This window comes from Scyliorhinus torazame, chromosome 4 (genome assembly GCF_047496885.1).
Source record: "Scyliorhinus torazame isolate Kashiwa2021f chromosome 4, sScyTor2.1, whole genome shotgun sequence".
NCBI lineage: Eukaryota > Metazoa > Chordata > Chondrichthyes > Carcharhiniformes > Scyliorhinidae > Scyliorhinus > Scyliorhinus torazame.
Window position 1 is genome coordinate 210,159,687 of NC_092710.1, and position 17,047 is coordinate 210,176,733.

General features: G+C 47.9%; 1 protein-coding gene across 1 annotated transcript in view; it reads left to right on the forward strand.

The window, feature by feature from the left end:
• Positions 1-7,423: 7,423 nt before the first annotated feature.
• LOC140411471 (vesicular inhibitory amino acid transporter) overlaps positions 7,424-17,047 on the forward strand; it is a 43,491-nt gene continuing 33,867 nt past the window's right edge. Inside the window, 1 exon segment of the mRNA XM_072500568.1 lies at positions 7,424-7,513. Within this exon segment, the coding sequence (XP_072356669.1) occupies positions 7,424-7,513 (90 nt within the window).

The window sequence follows — 17,047 nt, forward strand, 5'->3', positions numbered from 1 at the left end:
AATCAAATTTGTTAGGCGTGACCTCCCTCTGACAAAGTCATGCTGGCTATTTCTGATCAAACTTTGCCTAATTTGTAGTGTGGAAGCAAGTCATCCTCAACTCTGAGGGACTGTCTAAGAAGAAGAGGAGGAAGAAGGACTCCATAACAATAGGGTGAGATACAAGCATTTAATGACTACAAGGCCCGTTTTTATGGAATACAGAGATCTTGGAGGGTTGTAAGGCGAAAGAAGATTAATTGAAGAATGGATGAACAGAAGATCGGCAATTTTGTGTCTAATATTTGGCCAGAGTTTGAAAAATGTCAAGGTTCCATTCCGACATATCCCCCTCCAGTTTACTGGTTCCTCCAATCCTGTTACTCCAAGGTCAGTAAAACCCAGTCCCTGTATATGTCACTTTATTTCACAGGCAGCCTATCCCTGCACTGTGCCAATTCAGGTGTTACAGAAGACGTGAAAGGAACACTTGTCAAAGCCAGAAACTTACAAACTGAGAACAAATCAATCTGGCCTCTTAATTACCCAATCTGATGATTTGTAAACAAAAACATTCACATTTGATTTTTTTTACTCTGCAGCAATTTTGCTAGGGTTGTAAGCATTGCACCATACTGCTGACACCGTGTCCCCTTCCATCAACTGCCTTCAGCACAGTGCATTCTATTGGCAGCAATTTCCAGACCATTAAATATAAACGGTTGGTTGGATTGAATAAAATTCATAAAATCTCAGACAAAAACGGGAAAATTTATAATGCATAGTAGCATTCTATTTTGATCACATTTATGTAAAACTATTAGTTTAATTGTTTAAACCTGAAATTAAAGCAAACATCAGTTAATAAGTAATAAACCTGAAATAGCATTTCCTTGTGTCAGTGTCTGGCAGAGCCTGGCAGCCTACTCAACCACACATGAAAAGTATCATTTTGACAGATCAATCAGTGAGACTGATGATAAGAGAAATTTTAGGCTCTTTCCAAAGAAATTCTGAAGAAAAATTATGTTCCACATACATATTTTTTATTCTTTCCATGCATTGCAAAAATGAAAGAATACCTCAGTCTACCAGAATTGATCGTGAGAGATCAATGATGAATTAAAATGAGGCAATCATTGCGTGTTATTGAGCATAAATAGAAACATCAGCATATCAAAGTGCATATTTTTCACCCTGGTGTTTCGTTCAGTAACTTTCTAGGTCTATGATTCTATGGTCAAGAAATTTGATAAAACCATACAGGACCAAGGGATCATGACATGAAATTAATCAGTTCCCATCACCTCTGATGCAGGCAACATGCAAATCTCACACTGGCTTCTCATCTATATGATTTCAGTGTGTTACCTGTGCTAAACATGCTGTTGAGTGGCTGCATACAGACCAGAGGGTGAAAAATTGAAAGAGATGAGTTCCAAACAGCTTGCAATTTTTAAAAAAAATCCAATTAAGGGGCAATTTAGCATGGTCAATCCATCTACCCTGCACATATTTGGGTTGTGGGGGTGAGACCCACGCAGACACGAGGAGAATGTGCAAACTCCACAAGGACAGTGACCCAGGGCTGGGATCGAACCCAGGTTCTCGCCACTGTGAGGCAGCAGTGCTAACCACGGTGCCACTGTGCCACCCTAACCTCCAATTCTTAAAGCCAGCCTGCATCTCTTAAAACTTTGCAGGATGCACAGTGGTTGAAAATGGCACTGCTAGCATTAAATCAGCGTTACATAGGCGCTGCACAACTGAATTTTGCAGCCTGCATGTCTAAACATCAGGATATACTGGGCTGTTTACTTCCGAGCAACTGGCCATCAAGTAAATGACAGAGTACACTTTGTAAGAATAATGGGATTAATAAACTGACAAAAATATTCACTAGAAATGCAGGCAAATCTTTAACTCTTCACCTAAATCTGTCTAGGAAATGTCTTGAGGTGTACCGTCAGTTTATGACCAGGTATAAATGACCCATGCAATTAGCAGCATTTCCAGAAATTGACTTAACCATATTCTAATAGGCTGGCCTGGATGAACTCTGAAAAGGTCGTATTGGCCTTAACAGAAATCAGAGTGCTGAGCCTCCATTGATAGAGGCGCTATCTATCCTTTCTCCATCCTTTGCTGCTGTTTATATCTTGGGTAGCTGTATATTGACTGTCTGGAAAAATATCTCAACTCATTGATCTCAGTGATACACTTTTATTTGCCCACATTTGATTCGTATCATAACCTCTCTAACCTTTCTCTCTTTCTATTGGAAATCCATTTGCGGATTTTATCGAGGCACGCTGCTACACATAATAAACAAAGTGATCTTACATTTTCTATTGCAAAGATTACCACAAGAACTACTAAAAGGACTAGAATTGATCAGTTTTAGAGTCAAAAGCACTATCATACTTATCTGTAATTTTCAAAGAAATGTTTCAATTCTAGTCCAATCTAAGTGACATGTTAGAAGAATTCAGCCCATCTAGTGTCAGTCACCTCACAGTCATGTTATTACCCCTAATGATTCTCACATCAGTGAAGCAGTGGCACCTCGATATGCTGGGTCACTTTGTTTACTCTTTTCATTCTCAGATTGTAGATAGCACAGTCCAGCTAAGACAGTGTATTTTTACATCTCTTTCAAAAAACCATCTGCAGGCATGAGATGTTGATGGCTGGTTTTCTATCCCTGATAAAGATTGTTTAATTTGTATATGGTTTTATAATTTACTTAGCACTAGTGTTTTCACAAGCATTCAGTATGATGACTGTCTCCATTCTGAGGACAATTTGTGATAATTCTGAAAATATTGCACCTAAAACTTCTTTACATTATCATTAGAGCTGACAGTTTGTCCCGCTGTCAGTGTTCTGACATAAAATCCAGTAATTTAAACATGAATACCAATCAGACTGTAATTTGAACATGAAAGTTTGGCCCAGCATTCAATATTCTGTTTAATCACACTGCTGCTAATTCTGAAAGAGTCTTTGAGAGTGAAAAGGCAAAAGCAAATGATTTTTACACATTCTCACTTACAACATTTAGGTTGGATCTTAAATAATAGCATCCTTTTGAAAGTTCCGTCTGTCTTGTTATGATTCCCATAGAGGCTGATATCTTTTTAAAAAGGATATTGAATTTCCACTGACTGACTGTAAGGATCACACATCAAGATTTCAAGTTTTAAGACTTTTATTGTAACAAAAAAACGAAAAGCAACAGTGTCTAAACATGATTCAGTAGGCACCTTTTACACTAAATAACAGACAGGAATTTCTGTATTAAACCTTTTGCATAAACCAAAATCTCCCATTTTGGTTTGACATTACACTTTCCCTTAAATAGGCATTTCATTCTCCAGGAACCAGACTAAATTTATTCTCAACTCCTGATGACTTGCTTCCTTATTGCTTTCATCAGCCAGTTAACTTCTAACCCCAGAACAGACTTCCACTGTGAGGATTAAACTGGAAATTCCTCCTTCTAGAGCAAGCTAGGTGTGGTAGAGTGGCCCCTTTAAGGGGCGTGCTCTTGCAGTCCACGTGACTGACTTAGGGCCTACCGCATGGTAGCGTGCAAACCCTGACCAACGGGGGAAAGGTGCAGGGTCCTGGGAGCAGGGTCCTGGGCAGAGTGGACCCTGGTGCCAGAGAGTGAACATCTGTTTAAACACTCTGTACCTGTGTATAATTTATCTTTACTTGTTATCAGTAAACCCTTGTTCTGTTATACTGGAAATCTCCCTCATATTGCATTGAACCGCCACATTGGCAATGAGTGTAAGTAGTTAGAATTCAAGGGGGAAGGGAGAAGCCTCCAAAATTAACAGAGAAGTTGAAAAGCATTGACAGCATCAGAAAACAGTGTGTGAAAAATGCCCATGGTTTGGAAGTTGGACCTATTCGGCCTGTTCCGAAGACTGGAGCCAGTATATTGAGTGGCTCCATTACTTTTTTTACAGCAAATTAAATATTGGGGAACATAAACAAAAGGTTATTCTATTAATGAATTGTGGGCCAACAATCTAAAACCTGACAAGAAATTTAACGTCCCCGGAAGCTCCTGACACAAAGTCATTTGGTCAATTGGTGAAGCTGGTCAGGGAGCATTTTAACCCTGGACCCTCGATCATACTACAGCGATCCAAGTTTAATTTGGCTGTCAGGGACCCAGGGGAGATGATTTCCGTCTACGCTGCCCTTCTAGTGTCAGTCACCTCACAGTCATGTTATTATCCCCGATGATTCTCAGACTCCTTCAAATTGCTGAGCATTGTGAGTTTGGCACAGTGCTCGGTGACATGCTGCACAATCGTTTCGTATGCGGTATTAACAACTTAAGTATGCAAATGAAGCTTTCTGGATGAAATGAAGATTACCCTAGACAGGGCAATTACTCAAGTGGCCAAGTGCACTGAGAGGGGCACGTCAGAGCTTCAAAACATGCGAGAGGGGAACTGAAGCAGCTGTGGGGTGCTATGCTGCATGGCAAGCAGCCAGGTCAACAGGCACAGAGGATGTTCAACCACAATTCCAGGAGCAGGATCGCAGTCAGTGGCCAGGAAAGAAATTGGGTCGTCAGCTCAGAAATCAGGATGACTGCTATTCTTGTGGGGGAGACCACACCCAAGAGTTGTGCCATTGCCGAGAGTTTATTTGTTTTCAATGCAATAGGAAGGACCATATGCAGGCACATTGCCACAGCTGTCACAACACGCCAATTCAGAACAATAGCTACAAGTCATGACTCCAATAACAAAGTAGAAAGGAATTCAGATGAAGAACCAGAAACATACATATTAAACATGGTGAAAGTGAGCAAAACAGCCCCAATTGAGATAGTCCTCACAGTAAGTGGAAGACCACTAAAGATGGAGATTGACACTGGGGCATTGGGCACAGTCGTGGATGAACGAACGTTCAAATATCTTCAAGGAGGAGTTGAGTATTTGAACTTGAGTCACACAATGGACAAGTTGGCGACATTTTTGGGGGAGACCCTGAAAATTTTGGGGACAATCACAACGCTAGTGTCATATTAACAACACAATGCCCAGCTACCTATGATCATTGTCGAGGGACATCGACCAACTCTTGAGGAATGGGATTGGTTGCTTCAATTCAAGTTGAACTGGTTGGAGATTTTCAAAATCTCGGACAGTGTCTTCCAGGAAGTCTCATCTAATATAAAGACTTATTCCAGAATGGGATGGCTTGTATAAAGGGAGAAACAGCTAAGATTTACATCAACACCAAAATTTTGCAGAGTGAGACTGGTCCCTTTAGCTTTGCACCAGAAATTGGAAGCCGAACATAAACGCCTGGTAGAACTTGGAATTATCAGAGCTATGCAATATTCCGAATGGGCAGCCCCATCATCCCTGTGTTTTCATTTTATAAAACTCAAAATAAACAAATCCATACAAACAAAATGCCATATGCAAATCCCAACCCTTGAAAAAAAATCCCAAATCACAACACTGATTCCTGAACCACTGATTGTGACCAATTCCTAAAGGTAGAAGACAAAGGTCACCACCTCCGGTAGGCCCAAGCCCAGGACCCACCCAAGACAACCACCAAACCCGGCCCTAAGTTGAGTCAAAGAAAAGTATTTCGTCCCAGTCAGATCTCTACCCCTCGCCTACACCCCTTCCCCGCCCCCCCTAGTCCCTGCTCCAAAAACCTGAAAAGAGCTTACCAGAAAAATGACTCCTTCCTCTCTCCTCCTCTTTCCCCCCACCCACCCACTCTCATCAAACAAGCAAGCTAGGCTCACTGAACCTTGTCCAAGCAGGTCCAACAAGCTGCAGCCCCTCCCCCCACCTCACTCCCATTCACTAGCTGAAAGTTTACAGCTAGCAAAGGTAAACCCTTTGGGCTTTATGCTCAAAGAACAAAGAAAAATGATGCTCCTCAGCATGTCCTGGCTACAGAAGAGTAACCAAAGCCCACCATCCTTACAATACTTAAACTCGCCCCGTGAGCCATTTATTCCCCATACTGACCACTATCCCCCAACAACTGTAGCCCCCTCAATCCCAAACATACAACAGATACAATCTACAACACATTGCAAACCAACCCCTCCCAACGGTGCCCATTAAAGTCCCAATTGAATCCATTTCATCAAATCCAATTCCATGCTCCTTGACAAAAGCCTCCACTTCCTCCAACATATTGAGAAAATGATCTTTCAACTGAAAAGTAATTCTCAGCTTCGCCGGGTACATCACTCCAAACCTGACTCCACTCCTGTATAGTGCTGACTTTGTCTTATTAAAAGCTGCACACCGCTTCCCCAACTCCGCTCCAGCATCTTGGTATATCCGGATGATGCTTTCTTCCCACCTCAAGTCCCAATTCACTTTGGTCCATTGCAGAACCTGCTCCTTCTCCTGGAAGCTGTGGAATCCAATAGTCACCACCCGCAGCAGCTCATTCACCCGAGGCTACCGCCGGAGTATCCGGTGGGTCGGTCTAATTTGAAGGAGACATTCTCCCGTTCCCCCCCACAAAAGCTTGGCAAACCTCTGAGAAAAGTACTCAGACGGCTTTGGGATCTCCACCCCTTCTGGCAACCCCACCATTCTGAGGTTCTGCCTCCTCGATCTGTTCTCCAAGTCATCCACCTTTGCCCTGAGAGCTTTCTTCCTCTCCTCCACCAGGAACATCTCAGCCTCCAACGAGGTGATTCGATCACCATGCCGCGACAAGCCCGCCTCCACACCCTTTAGCACCTCCCCATGCTCCTTCACTGCCTCCAACATTTTTCCCAGCTTCTCCGGAATCGGGTCAAGTGGCTCCTCAATTGACCGCTTAAGGGTTTCCATCAATATCCTGCCCTGCTCCTCAAAAAGCTTCGCAAACTGTTTTTCCAACTCCTCCGTCATCACCCCAGTCAGCATTTCCACCGTGATATGAGCAGCCACACCCAAGATCGGGTCTGCTGTATTTTCTCCTGCTGAGCTTCGTGGGTTTTCTGGCTCCGTCGAAGGATTACTCCCTGTAAGCATCTTGCCACCAACCTCCTCCATAGGTTTCGACATATTTTCACCGACAAATTCCTTATCCCATACGACGGGGCAGTTTTGATAATCAAAATCCCAGGAACCAGGTTAAAAAGTCCTAAAAACAAAGACCATGGTGGGAGCTATTGTATGTGCGACCTTCTCCTACTTGTCATTACCGGAAGTCTCCACATTCATGAGAAGTTGTGGGGGGGCCATACTTACACCAGACACAACCTCAGACATTCCCATTTGTACCTAGAACTGGATGAAGATTCCCAAAAGTTTGCGACAAGTAACATGCATAAAGGACTGTTTCAATACACCAGATTTCCCTTTGGCATCTCCTTGACTTGTACGATATTCCATCGCACAAAGGAGACCAAAATTTGTGTGCGATATTCCATCGCACAAAAATGCTCCAGGGCATCCAGGTTGTAATCTACCTGGATGAAGTTCTAGTAATAGGAACATTATATGAAGAGCACCTCACAATCCTAGAAGAGGTACTGAGAAGATTTAAAGATGCGGGAATCCGATTGACACACAAGAAGTGCATTTTTCAAACTAGTGAGGTCACTCACTTAGTTTTGAAAGTGGGTTCAAAAGGCCTGCACACACCTAACGACAAGGTGGCAGCCATAGAGAAGTTCAAACACCTAAGAACGTGAATGTTAAACTACTGTAGTCATTGTATTCCCAACATAGCAGTGATGTTGGTACCACTATACCTGTTCTTAAGAAAACACCAACAGACTTCCGGGTGCGGCAATGGCCAGCTGAGTCGCACGTTTTGGCAGCTCCCGTTGGAACGGACTTTTGGGCTCTTGATAGGAGCCCCAACGGCAATTTAAACGGCAAAAACACTGTGCGGTAAACCAGGAGGGAATCCCCCCGGACACGCATGGAAAAGGGAGAGGATAGCGGCTGGATTGCAGAGGATCCTCTGGAGCAGCGGCAAGGAAGGGAAGCTCAAAGCAAGATGGCGTCGGAAGGTGGCCGTTTGCTATGGGGCCCGGAGCAGCAAGAGTTCCTGCGGCGCTGTGTGGAAGAGCTGAAGAAGGAGTTGAAGAAGGAGCTGTTGGCCCCGATATTGCAGGCGACTGAAGGACTAAAAGAGGAGCAGAGGACCCAAGAGCTGGAGCTTCGGGTCGTGAAGGCAAAGACTGCTGAAAACAAAGATGAAATACAGGGCCTGGTGGTGAAGGCAGAAACGCACGAGGCACAGCATAAAAGGTGTGTGGAGAGGTTGGAAGCGCTGGAGAATAACTCAAGGAGGAAGAATTTAAGAGTCCTGGGTATTCCTGATTGCGCAGAAGGGGCGGACGTCGGGACATATGTGAGCACGATGCTTCACTCGCTAATGGGATCGGAGGCCCCGACGGGCCCTTTGGAGGTGGAGGGAGCTTATCGAGTTCTGGCGCGAAGACCAAAGGCTGGAGAAATACCTCGAGCTATAGTGGTGAGGTTTCTCCGCTACAATGACAGAGAGACGGTTCTCAGATGGGCGAAGAAAACTCGGAGCTGTAGGTGGGAGAATGCGGTGATCCGCGTATACCAAGATTGGAGTGCAGAGGTGGCGAGAAGGAGGCCAAGTTTCAATTGGACTAAGGCGGTGCTTCACAAAAAGAAGGTCCAGTTTGGAATGCTGCAACCGGCGAGATTGTGGGTCACACACCAAGGGAAGCACCACTACTTTGAGACGGCAGAAGAGGCGTGGACATTCATTGTGGACGAGAAGCTGGAATAGTCTGGCGAGAGAAAGAGCTTTTGGGACAAAGTGATGGTGTGATTACAGGGGACGGGGGGGGGGGGGGAGATGGTTTTTCAATTGTTAATTTTGTGATCCTGTAACTTTTCTCTCTTCCCCATGTTGGGGGGGGGGGGGGCGGGGAGAGAGCATGAGGAACTGTGGGCGCCGGCCATTAGAGGCGGGGCCGAGTGGGAAACGCGGGCTTTGTTCCCGCGTTATGGTAATTATGGCGGGAACAGGGACGCAGGAAGGAGGGGGCCTCGCACAGTGGGAGCCGAGGATAAGGGGGGAAGCCGAGGTCAGCCAGAGTTTGCTGACTTCTGGGAGCAACATGGGGGGTGCAACTACGCTAGAGGGGGATCTAGCGGAGGGGGGGGGGTGTTAACTGGGTTGCTGCTGCTAAGGAGAAGGGGGAGCTGTTATGGGATGGGGTGGTCGAGGCGAGAGGGCACCGTCGGGGGGATATACGGGTACTTGGGAACCGGGTGAGGAGCTGGGTTAAAAAAGGGGATGGCTAATCGACAAGGGGGGGGGGGGTAAAGAGCCCCCCAACCCGGCTGATCACGTGGAACGTGAGAGGGCTGAACGGGCCGATTAAAAGGGCACGGGTACTCGCACACCTAAAGAAATTAAAGGCAGATGTGGTTATGTTGCAGGAGACGCATTTGAAACTGATAGACCAGGTCAGACTACGTAAAGGATGGGTGGGACAGGTGTTTCATTCGGGTTTAGATGCGAAGAATAGGGGGGTGGCTATCTTAGTGGGGAAACGGGTACTGTTTGAGGCAAAGACCATAGTGGCGGATAGTGGGGGTAGATATGTGATGGTGAGTGGCAGATTGCAAGGGGAGGCGGTGGTTCTGGTGAATGTATACGCCCCGAACTGGGATGATGCAAATTTTATGAGGCGTATGTTGGGACGTATCCCGGACCTGGAGGCGGGAAAGTTGGTAATGGGGGGAGACTTCAATACGGTGCTTGATCCAGGGCTGGACCGGTCGAGGTCCAGGACCGGGAGGAGGCCGGCAGCGGCCAGGGTGCTCAAGGACTTCATGGAGCTGATGGGAGGGGTAGACCCCTGGAGATTTAGTAGGCCTAGGAGCAAGGAGTTTTCATTGTATAGTCTATAGTCATTTTATAGTTTATAGTTTATAGTCATTTTCAAGTCTATACTCACGGATAGACTTTTTTGTCTTAGGAAGGGCACTGATTCCGAAGGTGACAGGGATGGAATATACGGCCATGGCCATTACGGACCACGCTCCACATTGGGTAGACCTGGAGGTAGGAGAGGAAAAAGAACAGCACCCACTCTGGAGAATGGATATGGGTTTTTTGGCGGATGAGGGGGTATGTTTAAGGGTGAGGGGGTGTATTGAAAGGTACTTGGAGCTTAATGACAATGGGGAGGTTCAGGTGGGAGTGGTCTGGGAGGCGTTGAAGGCGGTGGTCAGAGGGGAACTGATATCCATAAGGGCACATAAAGGGAAGCAAGAGGGTAAAGAAAGGGAGCGATTGTTGAAAGAACTTTTGAGGGTGGACAGGCAATATGCAGAGGCACCGGAGGAGGGACTGTACAGGGAAAGACAAAGGTTACATGTGGAGTTTGACCTGCTGACCACGGGTAAGGCAGAGGCACAGTGGAGGAGGGCACAGGGTGTACAGTATGAGTATGGAGAGAAGGCAAGTCGGCTACTGGCCCACCAATTGAGGAAGAGGGGAGCAGCGAGGGAGATAGGTGGGGTGAGAGATGAGGAGGGAGAGATGGAACGGGGAGCGGAGAGAGTGAACGGGGTGTTCAAGGCATTCTATGAGAGGTTATATAAGGCTCAGCCCCCGGAAGGGAAGGAGGGAATGAGGTGTTTCCTGGATCAGCTGGAATTCCCGAAGGTGGAGGAGCAGGAGAGGGTGGGACTGGGAGCACAGATTGAGATGGAGGAGGTGGTAAAAGGGATTGGGAGCATGCAAGCGGGGAAGGCACCGGGACCGGATGGATTCCCGGTGGAATTTTATAGGAAATATATGGACCTACTGGCCCCGCTTTTGACGAGAACCTTTAATGAGGCCAGGGAAAGGGGGCAGTTGCCCCCGACTATGTCGGAGGCGATGATATCGCTCCTTTTGAAGAAGGATAAAGACCCGCTGCAGTGTGGGTCCTACAGGCCCATTTCCCTTTTAAATGTAGATGCTAAGCTCCTGGCCAAGGTGATGGCGACGAGGATAGAGGACTGTGTCCCGGGGGTGGTCCACGAGGATCAAACTGGGTTCGTTAAGGGGAGACAGCTGAACACGAACATATGGAGGGTGCTAGGGGTAATGATGATGCCCCCACCAGAGGTGGAGGCGGAGATAGTGGTGGCGATGGATGCCGAGAAAGCATTCGACAGAGTGGAGTGGGATTATCTGTGGGAGGTGCTGAGGAGAAGGGTTTATTGGATGGGTACAGCTGCTGTACAGGGCCCCGGTGGCGAGTGTGATCATGAACAGGCAGGGGTCTGACTACTTCCGTCTTCATAGAGGGACGAGGCAGGGGTGCCCCTGTCTCCGTTACTGTTTGCATTGGCGATTGAGCCCCTGGCCATAGCACTGAGGGGCTCCAGGAAGTGGAGGGGAGTACTCAGGGGAGGAGAAGAACACAGGGTATCTTTGTATGCAGATGATTTATTGCTGTATGTTGCGGACCCAGTGGAGGGGATGCCTGAGATAATGCAGACACTCAGGGAGTTTGGGGAATTTTCGGGGTACAAATTAAATATGGGGAAGAGTGAGTTGTTTGTGGTGCATCCGGGGGAGCAGAGCAGGGGAATAGATGATTTACCGCTGAGGAAGGTAATAAGAGATTTCAGGTACTTAGGGATTCAGATAGCCAGGAGTTGGGGAACCTTACATAGGCTTAATTTAACAAGATTGGTGGAACAGGTGGAGGAGGATTTTAAGAGATGGGACATGGTGCCCCTGTCACTGGTGGGTAGGGTGCAGGCGGTCAAAATGGTAGTCCTCCCGAGATTCCTTTTTGTGTTTCAGTGCCTTCCGGTGATGGTCATGAAGGCTTTTTTCAAGAAAATTGAGAAAAGTGTCATGAGTTTTGTGTGGGCCGGGAAGACCCCGAGAGTGAGGAGGGGGTTCTTGCAGTGTAGCAGGGATAGGGGGGTGCTGGCACTACCGAGCCTAAGTGAATACTACTGGGCCGCCAATATCTCAATGGTGTGTAAGTGGATGGGAAAAGGGGAGGGAGCGGCGTGGAAGAGATTGGAGATGGCGTCCTGCAAAGGAACCAGCCTACAAGCACTGGTGACGGCGCCGTTGCCGTTCTCCCCGAAGAAATACACCACAAGTCCAGTGGTGGTGGCAACGCTAAACATTTGGGGGCAGTGGAGACGACATAGGGGAAGGACGGGAGCCTCGGTGCGGTCCCCGATAAGAAATAATCATAGGTTTGTCCCGGGGAGAATAGATGGGGGATTTGGAGCATGGCAGAGAGCTGGAGTTGTGCAACTGAGAGATCTGTTCGTAGACGGGACGTTTGCGAGTCTGGAAGCGCTGACGGAAAAATATGGGTTGCCCCAAGGGAATGCATTTCGGTACATGCAACTGAGGGCTTTTGCGAGGCAACAGGTGAGGGAATTCCCGCAGCTCCCGACGCAGGAGATTCAAGATAGAGTGATCTCAGGGACATGGGTGGGGGATGGTAGGGTGTCGGATATATACAGGGAAATGAGGGACGAGGGGGAGATCATGGTGGATGAGCTGAAGGGGAAATGGGAAGAGGAGCTGGGGAAGAGATTGAGGAGGGGCTGTGGGCTGATGCCCTATGTAGGGTAAACTCGTCGTCCTCGTGCGCCAGGCTAAGCCTGATATAATTTAAGGTTTTGCACAGGGCACATATGACCGGAGCAAGGCTCAGTAAATTTTTTGGGGTAGAGGATAGGTGTGGGAGATGTTCGAGAAGGCGGGCGAACCACACCCGCATGTTTTGGTCATGCCCGGCGCTGCAGGGGTACTGGGTGGGGGTGGCAAAGGTGCTTTCGAAGGTGGTGGGGGTCCGGGTCGAGCCAGGCTGGGGGTTGGCTATATTTGGGGTTGTAGAAGAGCCGGGAGTGCAGGAGGCGAAAGAGGCTGATGTCTTGGCCTTTGCGTCCCTAGTAGCCCGGCGAAGGATATTGCTTATGTGGAAGGAAGCCAAACCCCCGGGCGTGAAGACCTGGATAAATGACATGGCAGGGTTTATAAAATTAGAACGGATAAAGTTTGCATTAAGGGGTTCAGCTCATGGGTTCACCAGGCGGTGGCAACCGTTCATTGACTACCTCGCAGAATGATAAAGGAAATGGGAAGGCAACAGCAGCAACCCGGGGGGGGGGGCTTCGGCATGTTCTCAGGGGTGTATTTGTATAGATATTTGTACTTGGTTATGTATATTGGATTGTTTGATTTTATCTCTGGGGAGTTATTATTTTTGTTACGGCAGTTGCCATTTAGTTTATATATTATTTATTTATTTGTTAAAACGGTCACTGTTATACATATTGTTTTATTGTTGTAAAAAGGTAAACCTTTGTATTGTTTTGTTTGACCGGAAAAAATTTGAATAAAATATATTAAAAAAAAAAAAGAAAACACCAACGTTGATATTGGAAGGAACCACAGGAGCCGGTCTTACAATACGTCAAATATGTCTTAGTCATCGAGTCTATTGGTTCACTTTGGCCCAGGAAAACCCATCATCCTGACTTGCGATGCAACACTGTATGGGCTAGGGTTGGTCGTACCCAATAAAATGGAAGATGACTCAGAGGGGCCAATTGCCTTTGCCTCCAGAACACTTTTTTACTGAGTGAAAATACGTTGAGAAAGAAGGCCTTGCCATAATCTGTGGTGTCAAGAAATTTCAGCAGAATGTTTCGGGGCAACATATCACAAAATTGATGGACCAAAGCCTCTGTTGGGGCTCCCTTGTGAAGATAAGCCAATACCACTAATCGCCTCCACCAGGATACAACAGTGGGCCTTGTTGCTCGTGGCCTACAATTACATCTTTCAGCATAGGCCAGGCACCCAAAAAAAAAGCTGATGTGCTTAGTCGGCTCCTATTTCCTCCACTGATGCCTCAAGAAATCATCCTGGCACGCAACATACTTTACACTTTGCCAATATCATCAGGTCATATAACGAATTGGACACAACACGGCCCAGTGTCCACAGTGAAATGCATTATCCAAACTGGGTGGCACCATGATAAGTCTGACTTTAAGATCTTACCTGGCATGTAAGGACAAACCCAGTTGTGAGGTTGGAGTTCCCGAGTGGTAGTGCCCACAGCCAAGGGGTTACAAGAAGTGCCCATCCAGGCCAAACAAAAATAAAAATGCTAGCTCATAGCTACATTTGGTGGCCCAGAATAGATAAAGATATTGAACTCATGGTGTGCCATGTGATCCTTGCCAGGCACAGCAGACATTGCCACCCACAGCCAACCCCCATCCTTGGATGTAACCTGGTAGCCATGGACTAGGTTACATGTGGAATTCACTGGTCCATTTATGGGCAAAATGTTCCTCATCTTGATTGACGCCCACTGCCTGTCTGTCGCATTGACCACCCATAACTCCCACTGATTACAGAGGCCTCTGGCCACGGGACTGAAGGCTATTGCTAGTTGGGAATTGGCAATCATTGTTAAGTGAGTACTTCACAGCACCAAGTGGATTACAGTGGGTAGGCATGCAATGTAACAAGTGTGAGTTATTTTTATTTTTATTTATTGTTTTAATTTAGATTACCCAATTTTTTTTTTAAAGGTGTACTAATCGGCGCCCGCATAACCACTTGCTGGGGAGGCAGTTAGATCACAGGCAGCTGTTAAATAGGTGATCGCTCACTTCCGGGTGCGGCGATGACCAGCTGAGTCGCACGTTTCGGCAGCTCCCGGTGAAACGGACTTTTGGGCTCTTGATAGGAGCCCCAACGGCAATTTTGACGGCTAAAAACACTGTGCGGTAAACCAGAAGGGAATCCCCCCTGGATACGGATGAAAAAAGGAGGAGAAAGTGGCCGGATTGCAGTGGATCCTTTAGAACAGCGGCAAGGAAGGCAAGCGGCAAGACATACAGGGCCTGGTGGTGAAGACGGAGATGCATGAGGCACATCAGAAACGATGTGTGGAAAGGTTGGAGGCACTGGAGAACAATGCAAGGAGGAACAACCTGAGGATTCTTGGTCTTCCTGAAGGTGTGGAGGGAGCGGACGTCGGGGCATATGTGAGCACGATGCTGCACTCGTTAATGGGAGCGGAGGCCCCGGCGGGTCCGTTGGAGGTGGAGGGAGCATACCGAGTGATGGCGCGAGGACCGAGAGCAGGAGAAATTCCCAGAGCCATAGTGGTGAGATTCCTCCGTTTTAAGGATAAAGAAATGGTCCTTAGATGGGCAAAGAAAACTCGGAGCAGTAAATGGGAGAACGCGGTGATCCGCGTTTATCAAGACTGGAGTGCGGAGGTGGCGAGAAGGAGGGCGAGCTTTAATCGGGCCAAGGCGGTGCTTCATAAAAAGAAGATAAAATTTGGAATGCTGCAACCGGCAAGACTGTGGGTCACATATCGAGGAAGGCACCACTACTTTGAGACGGTGGATGAAGCGTGGACTTTTATTGTGGAAGAAAAACTGGAATGAGCGGGTTATTAAAAAGAAAGTTTGAACAAAGTGGTGGGGCGAATGTGGGGGGCGAAGAGGGGGGTTAAAAAGGGGGGAAAGAGGAGTTTTATGTACTAATCCTGCGATGTGGTAACTTTTCTCTCTTCCACAGGTGGTGATGGGGGGAGGAGGGGAGGTGGAGGAGATGGGGTGTTGGCCATTGGGGGCGGGGCCAAGGGAGAAGCGCGGGCTTGGTTCCCGCGCTATGATAATCATGGCGGGAATAGAGAAGCAGGAAGGAGGGGGCGTCGCACGGTGCGAGCCGAGGTCACGGGGGGAAGCCGAGGTCGGCCAGAGTTTGCTGACTTCTGGAAGCAACATGGGGGGAGTAATTACGCTAGCGGGGGATCTAGCGGGGGGGGGGGGGGGAATTACTGGGTTGCTGCTGCTGGGGAGAGGGGGAGCTGGTATGGGAGGGGATGGGCGGGGGGGCACCGCCTGGGGGAGATACAGCTGCGTGGGAAACGGGTGAGGAGCTGGAAAAAGGGGATGGCTAATCGACAAGGGGGGGGGGGTAGGAAGCCCCCCAACCCGGCTGATCACGTGGAACGTGATAGGGCTGAACGGGCCGATAAAGAGGGCACGGGTACTCGCACACCTTAAGAAACTTAAGGCAGATGTGGCTATGTTACAGGAAACGCACCTGAAACTGATAGACCAGGTTAGGCTACGCAAAGGATGGGTGGGGCAGGTGTTCCATTCGGGGCTAGATGCGAAAAACAGGGGGGTGGCTATATTAGTGGGGAAGCGGGTAATGTTCGAGGCAAAGACTATAGTGGCGGATAACGGGGGCAGATACGTGATGGTGAGTGGCAAACTACAGGGGGAGACGGTGGTTTTGGCAAACGTATATGCCCCGAACTGGGATGATGCCAATTTTATGAGGCGGATGCTAGGACTCATTCCGGACCTAGAGATGGGAAAGCTGATAATGGGGGGAGATTTTAATACGGTGTTGGAACCAGGGCTGGATAGGTCGAAGTCCAGGACTGGAAGGAGGCCGGCAGCAGCCAAGGTACTTAAAGATTTTATGGAGCAGATGGGAGGTGTAGACCCGTGGAGATTTAGCAGACCTAGGAGTAAGGAGTTCTCGTTTTTCTCCTATGTCCATAAAGTCTACTCGCGAATAGACTTTTTTGTGCTGGGAAGGGCGTTGATCCCGAAGGTGAGGGGAACGGAGTATACGGCTATAGCCATTTCGGATCACGCTCCACACTGGGTAGACTTGGAGATAGGGGAGCAAACAGGAGGGCGCCTACCCTGGAGAATGGACGTGGGACTAATGGCAGATGAGGGTGTGTGTCTAAGGGTGAGGGGGTGCATTGAAAAGTACTTGGAACTCAATGATAATGGGGAGGTCCAGGTGGGAGTGGTCTGGGAGGCGCTGAAGGCGGTGGTTAGAGGGGAGCTGATATCAATAAGGGTACATAAAGGGAAGCAGGAGAGTAAGGAACGGGAGCAGTTGCTGCAAGAACTTTTGAGGGTGGACAGACAATATGCGGAAGCACCGGAGGAGGGACTGTACAGGGAAAGGCAAAGGCTACATGTAGAATTTGACTTGCTGACTACGGGCACTGCAGAGGCACAATGGAGGAAGG